This window comes from Cebus imitator, unplaced genomic scaffold (assembly GCF_001604975.1).
Source record: "Cebus imitator isolate Cc_AM_T3 unplaced genomic scaffold, Cebus_imitator-1.0 Scaffold119, whole genome shotgun sequence".
Taxonomy (NCBI): Eukaryota; Metazoa; Chordata; class Mammalia; order Primates; family Cebidae; genus Cebus; species Cebus imitator.
The window spans coordinates 4640423-4654001 of NW_016107434.1; the positions used below are offsets into that span (position 1 = coordinate 4640423).

Genomic DNA, 13579 nt, shown 5'->3' on the forward strand with positions numbered 1-13579 from the left:
AAAAAAAAAAAAAAAAAAAAAAGCTAGAATTTGGTTTAGTGGGGAGCGTAGAGAATTCAGAAGTATGAACACTGGCTCTGCTATTCACCATGTGGCGTTGAGGCAAGTCACTTAGTCACCAGGCTCAGATTACCACTAGAAAGGCAATAACCACCCACTATCCCAGAGTGGGGAGAGAATGAAATTAATAACATTTCCATAAATGGTCTCACTCTACCTCTCTCCCTCATCTATTTCTTTACCACATGCCCAATATGCTAACTGCCCTAAATTTTTATTGCTAAGTGCTATACCCTGCTCTCATTCCTTTGTATTCCTTTTGTTTACCATTGCCTCTAAACCTTCCTACAAGAATTGTGTCCCTTCCATACCTGTCCAGGATCCGCTCCAGGTAATGTTGTTATTCTCTCCATCATCTGTTATCCAAATCTGTTTTTTTCTTATTAAACCACAAAAGGTAGTTCTCAGTTCTGAGTGCTGTCACATATGTATTGTTTTATATATGGTACATAATCCCATGTAATCCTCACAGCCACTCTGTAAAGCAGGTACTGTTATTCTCTGTTTTATCAGTGAAGGAAAGTAGGCCTTGAGAAGTTAAACAGCTTGGCGAAAGTCACTCAAGTATAATTATTACAAATTATCACTACTAATAATTAGTAGGACTAGGATTTAAAGTGAAGTCTGACTCTAAAGCCATTCTCCTTCCTTCAGTGGGGATCATCCCGTATATCTTATACTTCTGTAGCCTTAGGAAAAAAGTACAGCACCTGGCATATTTACAATGAACATATGTTTGGTGAATAAAAAAGGCAGAGAGCATGTCTTATTCACGGAGTTGCTTATTATGTGCCAGACATTACCTTAGGACCTGAAGATAAAAAATGATCTGACAAGGTCCTCAAGGAGCTTATAATCAGTATACTATGGGAGGGAATCAAGTAAACAGATTATTATAGAGTGTGAGGTTAAGTACTGTTTCTGTGCACAGGCTGCAGAGAAAACAAAAAGGGTAGGAAGAAAACAGTCAAGAAAGAGGTAAGGAAAGCCCCAGTTTCTGCTTTTCCCTTCGAAACCCAAATGAAGCAGGGTTCTAACACACAGGCATACCTTGTTTTATTGTGCTTTGCTTTACGGTGCTTCACAGATACTGTGGGGTTTTTTGTTTGCAAACTCAAAGTTTGTGACAACCCTACGTCAAGCAAGTCTTTTAGTGCCATTTTTCCAAAAGCATGTGCTCACTTCATGTCTGTCACATTTTGTTAATTCTTGAAGTATTTCTAACTTTTTCATTATTACTATACCTGTTTATGATGATCTGTGCTATTAAAATTGCTGTTACTATTCAAATTGTTTTGGGGTATCATAAACTATGCCACAGAAGACTTAATCCATAAATATTGTGTGTGTTCTGACCACTTCACCAACCGGCTGCTTCCTTGTCTCTCTCCCTCTCATTGGGGCCTCCCTATTCACTGAGACACAAAAATACTGAAATTAGGCTAGTTAACCCTACAATGGACTCTAAGTTTTCAAGTGAAAAGGTGTTGTACACCTCTCACTTTCAATCAAAAGCTTGAAATGATTAAGCTCACTGAGGAAAGCATGTTAAAAGCCACCAGGCCAAAATCTAGGTCTCTTGTACCAAACAGAAAGTTGTGAATGCAAAGGAAAGGTTCTTGAAGGAAATTAAAAGTGCTATTCCAGTGAACACACAAATGATAAGAAAGCTAAACAACCTTACTGCTGATATGGAGAAGGTTTTAGTGGTTTGGATGGAAGATCAAACTAGCCAAAACATTCCTGTAAGCAAAAACCTAATCCAGAAAAAGACCCTAACTCTCAAGGCTGAAAGAGTTGAGGGTGCAAAATAAAAGTTTGAAGCTAACAGAAATTGGTTCATGAGGTTTAAGGAAAGAAGCCATCTCCAAAACATAAAAATGCAAAGTAAAGAAGCAAGTGCTTTTAAAGAAGCTGTAGCAAGTTATCCAGAAGACTGAGCTAAGATCACTGATGAAGGTGGCTTCACTAACAACAAATTTTCAATGTAGAAGAAGCAGTCTTATATTGGAAGAAGATGCCATCTAGGACTTTCCTAGCTAGAAAGGACAAGACAATGCCTCACTTCCAAAGACATGTTGACTCTACTGTTAGGGACTAATGCAGCTGGTAACTTTAAGTTGAAGCCAATGCTCATCTACCGTTCTGAAAATCCTAAGACCCTTAAAAACTATACAAGAAGCCAGGTGTAATGGTGCACCTCTACAGTCTATCCTCAGTGGAAAAACAAAGCCTGGATAGCAGCTAACCCATTTACAGCATGTTTTACTGAAAAAAAAGAAAAAAAAAAAAATTTTTTTTTTTTTTTTTTTGAGAAGGAGTCTTGCTCTGTTGCCCAGGCTGGAGTGCAGTGGCACGATCTTGGCTCACCGCAACCTCTGCCTTCTAGGTTCAAGAGATTCTCCTGTCTCAGCCTCCCAAGTAGCTGGGATTACAGGTATGCGCCACCATGCCCAGTTTTGTATTTTCAGTAGAGATGGAGTTTCATCATGTTGGCCAAGCTGGTCTTTAACTCCTGACCTCAGGTGATCCACCTGCCTCAGTCTCCCAAAGTCCTGGGATTACAGGTGTGACCCACCATGCCCAGCCGGTTTACTAAGTATTTTAAGTCCACTGCTAAGACCTACTGCTCAGGAAAAAAAAAAAGATTTCTTTCAAAACATTACTACTCATCGACAATGCACTGGTCACTCAAGAGCTCTGATGGAGATAAACAAGATCAATGTTGTGTTCATGCCTGCCAGCATAACACCAACAGCAGCATCTTTGGTCCATCTACAGCTTAGGGATCATTTAGGAATTATTTCAACTTCCAAGACTTATTATTTATGAAATACATTTTATAAAGCTATAGCTGCCATAGATCGTGATTCCTCTGATGGATCTGGGCAAAGTACATTGAAAACGATTCGCCATTCTAGATGGCATTAAGAACATCTGTGATTCATGGGAAAAAGTAAAAATATCAACATTAAGCTGGTGAGTGAAATGGTTTTCACAACTAACTGATCACAACCAGTTATAGCTTTCTTTGTGCCTTCTCTCACTCCTACTCCTTCACTTGACCAGCCTTAAAAAAAAAAGAAAAGAAAAGAAAGAAAGAAAAAGAAATCAACAATAACATTGGGAAGAAGTTGATCCTAGCCCTCATGGATGACTTTCAGGGGTTCGAGACTTGAGTGGAGAAAATAATGCAGTGGTGGAAACAGCAAGAAAATTAGAATTGGAAGTGGAGCCTGAAGATGTGACTGAATTGCTGCAATTTTATGATAAAACCTGAATGGATAAGGAGTTGCTTCTTATGGTTGAGCAAAGAAAGTAGTTTATTGACATGAAATCAGCTGATGAAGATGCTGTGAACACTGTTGAAATAACAACAAATAATTTTAGAATATTCCATAAACAAAGCAGCAAGGTTTGAGATGACTGACTCTAAATTTGAAAGAAGTTCTGTGGGAAATATGCTATCAAACAGCACTGCATGCTACAGAGAAATCTTACATGAAATAAAGAGTCAATTCATGCAGTAAACTTCACTGTTATCTTATTTGGAAAAACTGCCACAGTTACCACAACCTTCAGCAACCCACCTGCCATCAACATTGAGTCAATGCTCTCTACCTCCACTAGCAAAAAGATTATCACTTACTTAAGTCTCAGATGATTGTTAGTATTTTTTGGTAATAAAATATTTTTTTTAGAGCCGGGTATGGTAGTGCACGCCTATAGTCCAACCTACTTAGGAAGCTGAGGCAGGAGGGGAAGAGTGCTTGAGCCCAAAAGTTTGAGTCCAGCCTGAGTAACATGGCAAAACCCATTTTTAAAAAAATAAAAATAAAAATAATTTTTAAATTAAGCTATGTACATGTTTTTTAAAGACATAATGCTATTGCACACTTAACAGACTACAGTACAGTATAAATATCATTTTTATATGCAGTGGGAAGCAAAAATTCATGTGACAGCTGGACACGGTGGCTTACGCCTATAATCCTAGCACTTTGGGAGGCCAAGGTGGGTGGATCACAAGGTCAGGACACTGAGATCATCTTGGCTAACAGGGCAAAACCCCACCTCTACCAAAAATACAAAAAATTAGCCAGGCATGGTGGCATTTATCTGTAGTCCCAGCTACTTGGGAGGCTGAGGCAGGAGAATCACGTGAACCCGGGAGGTGGAGGTTGCAGTAAGCTGAGATCACGCCACTGCACCCCAGACCGGCGATAGAGCAAGACTCCATCTAAACAAACAAACAAAAAATTAACGTGGCTCATTTTATTGCAGTGGTCTGAACTAAGCCCACAATATTTCCAAAGTATACCTGTACTTTTTCAAAAAATTAGATTACATACATTCACACTTCTATTTCATCTCAAATTCCTCACCTATCCAGTTCAAATAAATCTTATCTTTTAAAAACACATTTTAAAGGATAATTTACTTTCTAAATATGTTCAATTTACGTGATGATACATATTTTTCTCTCCATACAAATCTAGAAGAAAAAACAATGAAAAAGGCTACTGGTTACATAACTGGCCAGTGTTGGAAGTGCTTGTGAAAAAAACCATGATCAATTCAAGTTTTTTTTTTTTTTTTTTTTTTACTTAGGAGAACAAGGGGATAAAACTCACTGCATTTCAAGCAACTGCTCCAAAAAATCATGTATCTTCAAAACCATTTTACTCCTAGGTTTTAAAAAAACAAACAACTTTTACATTGTTTTCATATACATTTCTCTCTTTCCTACCCTTGAATTTAACCCTACAGAAAAGGCAAGTGCAATTTAGATAATATATTACCAGCAGTTATTCACTTGCTAAGCAACAGTTTATTCAAATAGGTATTTTCTGGGCTGTTATGGAAAATGCCAAAATAAAAAGGCTTATTAAATTCACTTTAGATTATATCTGTCACTTCTTCCTTGTTAAAGGCAATTACTACCGAAGAAAATAAATTAAGCCTAATAATGTCACTCATTACAAAATTGGGTACTATCAAATTTTTATGGCTTTACAGGTAGTTGCTAATAGATTAAATGATGTTAACACTCTCTTATAATCTGAAGAAAGCAAATTTCTGCAAACATAATGGGACTAGTAGAGATGAAATAATAAAAGATAGTAGAGGTGGTGGAGAAAAGAAATTTAAAAAACAATAAATGAAATGAGGTACAGATGGACTTCATTTTTTTGCAGCTTATGAAATTAATGAAGACAAACAGCAAAAACAAAAGCCTAAAGGGATTAAAATCTAAGGGCGGCAAACATAAGCAACAAAGAAAGTGCAGATTCAAATACACATAAGCCTTACCATCATATTTGGAATTAAAAAATAAGTAAATAAACAAATACGCACAGGCCTGAGAGAGAACCTAATTCCTTTGAGCTGGAGTTGTGAGAATAACATTCAAGTTCAAAGTAAGTTCAACTTGTTTTCCCACATTTCACTATCCTATTCAGCAAAGTGAAAATAACCTTGGGGACAGAGTTTAAATAAAACCCTTTTTCTGATATTCCCCTAAAAAATTCTCTCACTAGAAGGAAAATAATGAAAGGAACATTTTTCTCAATAGTTTCTATCTTGAAACAAGATTCATAAAAATTCTCGAAAGGTTTTAAGAAAAAGAAAACCAGACCAGCCTGGCCAACATGGAGAAACCCCACCTCTACAAAAAATACAAAATTAGCCAGGTGTGGTGGCGCATGCTTGTAATCCCAGCTACTTGGGAGGGTGAGGCAGGAGGATCACTTGAACCTGGGAGGCAGAGGTTGCTGTGAGTCGAGATCACATTGCACTTCAGCCTAGGCAAAAAGAGTGAAACTCCCTCTCACATAAAAATTTAAAAAAGAAAAAAGAAAAAAGAAAAAAAAGAAAAAAAACAACCACTGTTTACATCAAGGAGTCGCAATGTGTTATATGCTAAAAAGGAAAGTGAAAATCATGGAATCACGGGATTAAAAGTAATTTTGAGGCCAGGCGAAGCGGCTCACACCTGTAATCTAGGCACTCTGGGAGGCAGAAGCAGGCAGATCACTTGAGGTCAGGAGTTTGAGGCCAGCCTGGTCAAAATGGAACCTTGCCTCTACTAAAAATACAAAATTTAGCCGGTATGGTGGTGGGTACCTGCAATCCCACCTACTTGGGAGGCTGAGGCAGAAGAATTGCTCGAACCTGGGAGGCATAGTTTGTAGTGAGCGGAGATCACACCACTGGACTCCAGCCTGGGTGACAGAGCAAGACTTCATCTCAAAAAACATAAATAAAATAAAAGTAATTTTGACAGCTTATTCCCTTATCCTAAATTCATATAACCAAAGAAGCTGCTCACAATTTACAGACTTGAAAAATAAGAGGCTTCAAATTACAAATATATTTAATACTGTAATATTAACAAAGATTTAATTGCAAGTGTGTACTGTTACCACTTAAAGAAAATAACAGGGATAATCACATTCATCAAATACTTTTTTAAGCTAATGCTATGCTAGTCACCATAATGACTATATTGTACAGACTTGTGTTCTGCCATTAAAAAATTCTTAGACCATTCACTACTGAATTACTGTTTAGCTGGTAAACTGAGGCAAAATACTGAAGAACCTGAGAAGTCACAAGTACAGTCAAAGTCCACGGTACAAAACTACTGAACCATGCTCCCTCTTTATATAATATTACATAGACTGCTGAGTTTAAATGTTATCCACTTAGTTGGGTTTAAAGTCTTTTCCAGATACAATCTAAACTGTGAGGAAAAAGTGAATTCTAAATTCCACATAAACTGACTTCTGTTGTGTCATTATTTTTGCTTGAAAACTCTTCACTGCCACTGATTCAGTTTCACCTGTTGGTAATGAACACAGAACTCATTGTGGGGAACAACAAACCAGTGTGTGAGAAAAGTAAGAGAAGTTATCAGATACACAGGGGAGTAAAACAAGTAACTGAAAAACACTTCAACCACAACAGTATTTTCTGTCCTAAAGAAGGCATTTTGAATTCTGATATTCTAGTTACCTCTTCCTTCATGAAAAATTCTATAGGTTCCAAAAGCACCCACGTTGCTTACTCACCTGGTTCATCTGAATCCTGAATCCGGGTTTTTATGTCTGCTAAACTAAGCTCTTGAGAGATCGAAGCTGCTGCCCCCTCCTCTGGGTCCTCCACCTTAGTCACAGTGAAGTGAGGCATTGTTATAGTTAGATAGAAATACCTTACTCTTTCTATATTTAAACTTCCTTCCAATTAGTTTTCCCTTCCTACCTCTTCCTTGCTGTCCTTTCAGACTGTGATCCCCGCCTACAGGAGACAGTGGCTGGGATTCGGGAAGTACTTTAAGCTCACGTGACCTACAGGCCTGAGGGAGTGGGGCGCTTGAAGACACGCCTTCCACAGTGTTTATCACTTAAAAGGATTAAGCACTCCACCCTTGCTTATTGTTATTAGCCTGAAGAACCCCAAGAAGAGTTTAGCCTGCTTTCCCAGAGCTGCTGAAAGCTGGAGACTGGACAGAATTCACAGGGAACTACCGTCCATTGCTTGTTCCTCTGTTTCCTTCACTGAAGTTGTCATCCTTATGTGCACGTCATGATCTCAACCTTTGCCTTCATATTTCACACAAGAAAGATTAGGAAACAGTTCACTTTTTTTTTTTTTGACATAACAGACAGAGTCTCATTCTTTCACCCAGGCTGGAGTGCAGTGGCGCGATCTCGGCTCACTGCAACCTCTGCCTCCTAGGTTCATGCGATTCTCCTGCCTCAGCCTACTGAGTAGTTGGGACTACAGACAAATGCCACCACGTCTGGCTAAATTTTTTTTGTATTTTTAGTAGAGGCAGTCTTACCATGTTGGTCTGGCTGATCTCAAACTCCTGACCTCAAATGATCCGCGCCCCTTCAGCCTCCCACAGTGCTGGGATTACTGGCATGAGCCACTGCGCCCGGCCGGGAACGGTTCATTTTTATACTGTTCTCTTTAAAGAAAGACTGGCACTACATCAACTTGGAATACGAAAGATGCAGCTGGGGTGGCTCAGGCCTGTAATCCTAGACCAGCCTGGCCAACAAGGTCAAACCCCATCTCTACCAAAAATACAAAAATTAGCCAGGCGTGGTGTCTCATGCCTGTAATCCCAGCTACTCTGGAGGCTGAGGCCAGTGAATCTCTTGAACCCGGGAGGTAGAGGTTGCAGTGAGCTGAGTTCTCGCCGTTGCACTCCAGCCTCGGTGACAGAGTTGAGACTCTGTCTCAAANAAAAAAGGCCAGGCGTGGTGGCTCATGCCTGTAATTCCAACATTTTGGGAGACAGGCAGGTGGATCACAAGGTCAGGAGTTCGAGACCAACCTGACCAAAATGGTGAAACCTCACCTCTACTAAAAATATAAAAATTAGCCGGGCATGGTGGCAGGTGCCTGTAGTAATCCCAGCTGCTCAGGAGGGTGAGGGAGAATTGCTTGAACACAGGAGGCGGAGGTTGCAGGGAGCAAGACGGCTCCACTGCACTCCAGATTGGGCAAGAGAGTGAGACTCTATCTCAAAAAAATTAAAAAAAAAAGAAAATATATTCCCACAAAAGGACTTGTACAAAAATGTTCACAGCAGTTTATACATAATGTCCAAAAACTGGAAACATCTTAGGTATACATTCACAAGACAATGGATAAAGTGTGATATACTCATACAAAGAATTACTACTCAGTAATAAAAAGGAATGAACTATTAATATGTTCAACAACATAGATGAATCTCAAAACCATTATACTAGGTGAAAGATGCTTTTAACAGAAGAGTACATAATATGTGAATCCACTTTTATAAGGTTTTAGAACAGACAAAATTAACCTATGATGCCGAAAAAGCAGGATAATGGTTGGATCTGGACGAATGGAGAGAGAGATTAACTAGGACTGGGCCTGAAAGAACTTCCTAGAGTGATGGTAATAATCTGCATCTTGATGGAGCTTAGGATTCCACAGGTGCATGCATCTGTCAAAACTCAGCCAATGTTCACTATAAACTTGTGCCTTTGCTGGGCCCAGTGGCTCACACCTGTAATCCCAGCACTTTGGTAAGCTGAGGCAGGCAGATCACCTGAGGTCAGGAGTTCAAGACCAGCCTGACCAACATGAAGAAACCCCATCAGTACTAAAAATACAAAATTAGCCAGGCATGGTGGTACATGTTTGTAATCCCAGATTTGGGGAGGCTGAGGCAGGAAAATCTCTTGAACCTGGGAGGCAGAGGTTGTGGTGAGCCAAGATTGCATCATTGCACTTCAGCCTGGGCAACAATAGTGAAACTCATCTTAAAACACACACACACACACACATACACACACACACACCCCTTTGCCTTCACTGTATGAAAAGTTTACCTTAAAAGAAAAAAGTTGCAATGACTGATTTCAAATTCGTAATTATTTATACTTCATAATAATGCATTGTAAAGTATCTGTGGGAATCAAACTGATTCTGCAATTTACCTTAAAATGCATATAACAAGGTAGATGGACACAGATATGAAAAGACAATTATGATAAAATGTTAATGATAGAATCTGGGTGGTGGGTGTACAGGTTGTTCACTATAAAAGTCTTTCAATTTCTTGTATGCTTGAAAATTTTCATAATAGGCTGGGCAAGGTGGCTCATGCCTGTAAGCCCAGCACTTTGGGAAGCCGAGGTGGGTGGATTACTTGAGGTCAGGAGTTCGAGGCCAGCCCAGCCAACATGGTGAAACCCATTTTCACAAAAAACACAAAAATTAGCCAGGTGCCATGGTAGGCACCTATAATCCCAGCTACTCAGGAGGCTGAGGCAGGAGAATTACTTGAACCCGGAGGGTGGGAGCTGCAATGAGCTGAAATCCTGCCACTGTACTCTAGGCCTGATGACAGAGTGAAACTGTCTCAAAAAGAGAAAATTTTCATAATAAAATGTTGAAAAAATACAATGGACACCATTAAGAAAATGAATAGGCAAGCCACAGACTGGGAAAAATTATTCACAAAACATATGCTTGACAAAGGATATCTGCACCCAGAATATATCAAAATTCCCTACACCTCAATAATATGAAGACAAACAAACAAAATGGGCAAAAGATTTAAACAATTGACAAAGGAAGATACACAAACCACAAAAAGCTGTTGAAAAAGTGCTCAATCCCTGGCCAGCAGGGAAATGCAAATTAAAATCACAATATAAAACAAGAGTCCCCAATCCCTGGGCCATGGACTGGTACTGGTCCCTGGCCTGTCAGGAACTGGGCCACACAGCAGGAGGATGAGCGGCAGGCAAGCATTTCCGCCTGAGCTCTGCCTCTTGTCAGATCAGCAGCAACATTAGATTCTCACAGGAGCACCAACCCTATTGCGAACTGCACATGCAAGGTATCTAGGCTGTGTGCTCCTTATGAGAATTTAATGCCTAATGATCTGAGGTGGAACAGTTTCATGCCAAAACCGTGCCTGTCCCCTGCCTTAGTCTGTGGAAAAATTGTCTTCCATTAAACCAGTCTCTGGTGTCAAAAAGGTTGGGGACTGCTGATTTAAAAGACTGTTGGCATTCAGGCATGATGTCTCAGGCCTGTAAAACCAGCATTTTTGGGGGCCGAAATGGAAGGACTGCTTGAGCTCAGGAGTTTGAGATCAGCCTGGTTAACAAGGGGAAAACCCTTCTCTACCAAAATTCAGAAAAATTTAGCCAGGTGTGCTACTACACACCTGTAGTCCCAGCTAAGGCAGGAGGACTGCTTGAGCCTGGGTGGTTGAGGCTGCAGTGAGCCCTAATTGTGCCACTGCACACCAGCCTAGGTGAAAGAGTGAGATCCTGTCTCAGAAAAAAGACTTTTGGCAAAGATGTAGCATAAACATTGGTGGGGAGTATAAAATGGCACAATCATTTCAGAAAAAGTTCCAGTAGTTTTTTATATATCAAAAACATATGCCTACCCTAAGACCCAGCAATTCTTTTCTCAGTATTTTTACCGAAGATAAATGAAAGCATAAATCCACAAAAAATTCAAACAAATATGCATACAGCAGCTTTATTCATAACAACCCAAGCAGGAAATAGCCCAGGTGTCCATCAATAAAATAATCAACCTATAATATATGGCATATGATGAATTATTATTCAATGATAAACAGGGATCATACAGGTATGAAATATTTATATTTTTATACTTTTAAAAATTATGATATTTTAGAGTAATAAGATATAAAGGTCAGTACAGGGCAAAAGGGGCATTTATAATGGCATTACTCCTATAGTGCTTTACATATTAGGCCAAATCTTATACATATTGTATTTATGTGACTAATTAGTTTCAGTAAAACACATTATTTGTGACTACAGTATATTATACCTGCTAAAAAATAGTTAGCATGCCCATTCTTCAGAAGAATGAGTCTATTTAGGGGTAGTACTTTGACACTGCAATCTTAAGATATACTAGCATAGCTCAGAACTCATAATAACCAGCGTTTTGTTTTATTCAGTCCATTTATTAAAAAAAATTTTTAAGTCAGATTTAGTGAAAAGATCAGAATAATTAAGGGAAAGTCAGTGGGAAATTATTTTCAACATAAGGATTCTCTATCAGAGGGCTACTGGTAGGGAAACAGCACTCTACATCCCACACTCCATACCCCCTCCAGTGTGGTATCATTTAGAAGGTTAAGTGAACATGAAAGGATGGGAACCACTGTTTTAGAATACTGCTTTGCAACTTATCTCTGGTAAAGAACTTTTTTTTCTTTGAATCTCCAATTCATTACAGGCCAATAATTTTGTTAGAAAATATTAAAAATGAATTAACAGAAAAACTAAATAAATATATACCAAATACAAGCCCCAATTTGTTATTGTTAGATTTGACAGACATACATTTGTTCTATCAAGCTGCTATGCAAGTTTCTGAAAACTCAATTTCTGAACTTATCTCCTCACAGGCAACAAACAGCTCATGGGCCAGCACTGTCTCTTACTACACTCTGAATAGTTCTGTGTTAGAAAATGCTGTAAACGTCTTACAGGACAATCAGCAGTTCACCACTTACGTTTAGGGTTACTAGTATACCTGGAGCCTGAAAGATACAGTCTCATTCGTAAGTAGAAGATGTATACACGTTTTCCTTATTTATCATAAGGAAAATAAGCAAACCCTTTTATCCCTCTGCAACTGAGACAGTAAATATTAGTGAAAAATATCAAAACGATCAAATTCTAAATTTTGCCTCCTATGTACAATTATTGAAGGAATCAATTACTTTGGTAAAGACCAACTGTCATGGGATGTTAAGGACTTACTGCTTAAGTCTTCCATATCTCGACTTGAAACTGTCTATGAAACTGGATTTTTATGAAATGTTATCATTGGTGAATACATAATGAATTTGGGGGCTAAAACTAAAAGATAATAAATATATAAAATACACTATTTTCTGATGGATTCATCATATTGTAGATTACGTAAGGAAGACAAAGAGTTCTCCAAGTTAACACCTCAGGAAAATCTCACGCTTTAACTGAGGGCAAAAGGATCACACATTTACTCAGTAATATTTGAGTGCCAACTATGTGCCAAGAAATAGGAATGAAATGGAGAGCAAGACACTGTTCCTGCCCAAGAAGCTCACAATCTTATTATCCAATTAACTATAGACTCAAAGGCAATGTAAAACTAGGATTATAAGTACAATGCACTACAAGCAAAGAACGAACCTTGAGAACACAACACACCACCACCTGCCCATCTACTTTTTCAGAAAACTAAAAGTTGTGTCTTCACTAGAGGAAAAAATGGAGTAGGACAGTTGATGGCTAATTTGATAGCTACTTCAGCCATTTCGGCTGCTGATCCAAATACTAAAGCGGCATTATCAAATGCCTCTGAGTACTCAGTTTCCACTGATACCTCTTTCACCGTATCACAACTCTTTATAAAAGGCGGCCAGCTATCTCCTTAGTCCAATGTCATTATAGCCTAGGTGTGATAGGACCTAAGAATCACCAACCAAGGAGGTAGCACTGGCAGGTATGAACACAGACATTCAGTAACTGAGAATTTCACTTCTGATGTATGACACTTCTAGTCAACACAAAAACAGTACATAGAAAATAAAACTCACATTAAACAACATATTGTTAAAACTTAGGACATATTTCTTAAAATGTGAAGGAAAATGAAAACATAATCCAAAACAAAATTTCCTTGTTAATTTTTTCTCAGAAAACAAGTGTTTTTATAAGTTACTGCTTTCTCCCTTCCCTGAAACAAAACTCCATTTTAGATCTACGGAGACTTGGGTCAAAATCTTCATTAGGACAGAGGGACTAATGTAACTAGGTCAGTAACTGTCGATAAAACTCAGCACTACGACACTGCTCTAGGCACATAATTTGTGTAAACAACAATGAAATACCTAACCTTATACTAGATTTCCTTTTAGGAACACAGAATCTAAGTTATTCAGAGAATACGCCATTTTATTAATTTTTTTTTTTTTTTTTTT

The 13579-nt window shown here is 38.6% G+C and overlaps 1 protein-coding gene across 5 annotated transcripts in view; it reads right to left on the minus strand.

Annotated features, from left to right (window-relative positions):
• The window catches only part of SLC12A6 (solute carrier family 12 member 6), a 99198-nt gene that overhangs the window by 72342 nt on the left and 13277 nt on the right, over positions 1–13579 (minus strand). For 2 of the 5 annotated variants that reach the window (XM_037742384.1, XM_017539549.2), the window contains exon 1: positions 7134–7768. The exons of the other annotated variants lie outside the window; for them this stretch is intronic. In XM_037742384.1, the coding sequence (XP_037598312.1) occupies positions 7134–7251 (118 nt within the window). In that variant the 5' untranslated portion in view covers positions 7252–7768. Of the gene's footprint in view, positions 1–7133; positions 7769–13579 lie in introns of those variants that run through there. 5 annotated transcript variants of the gene reach the window in all.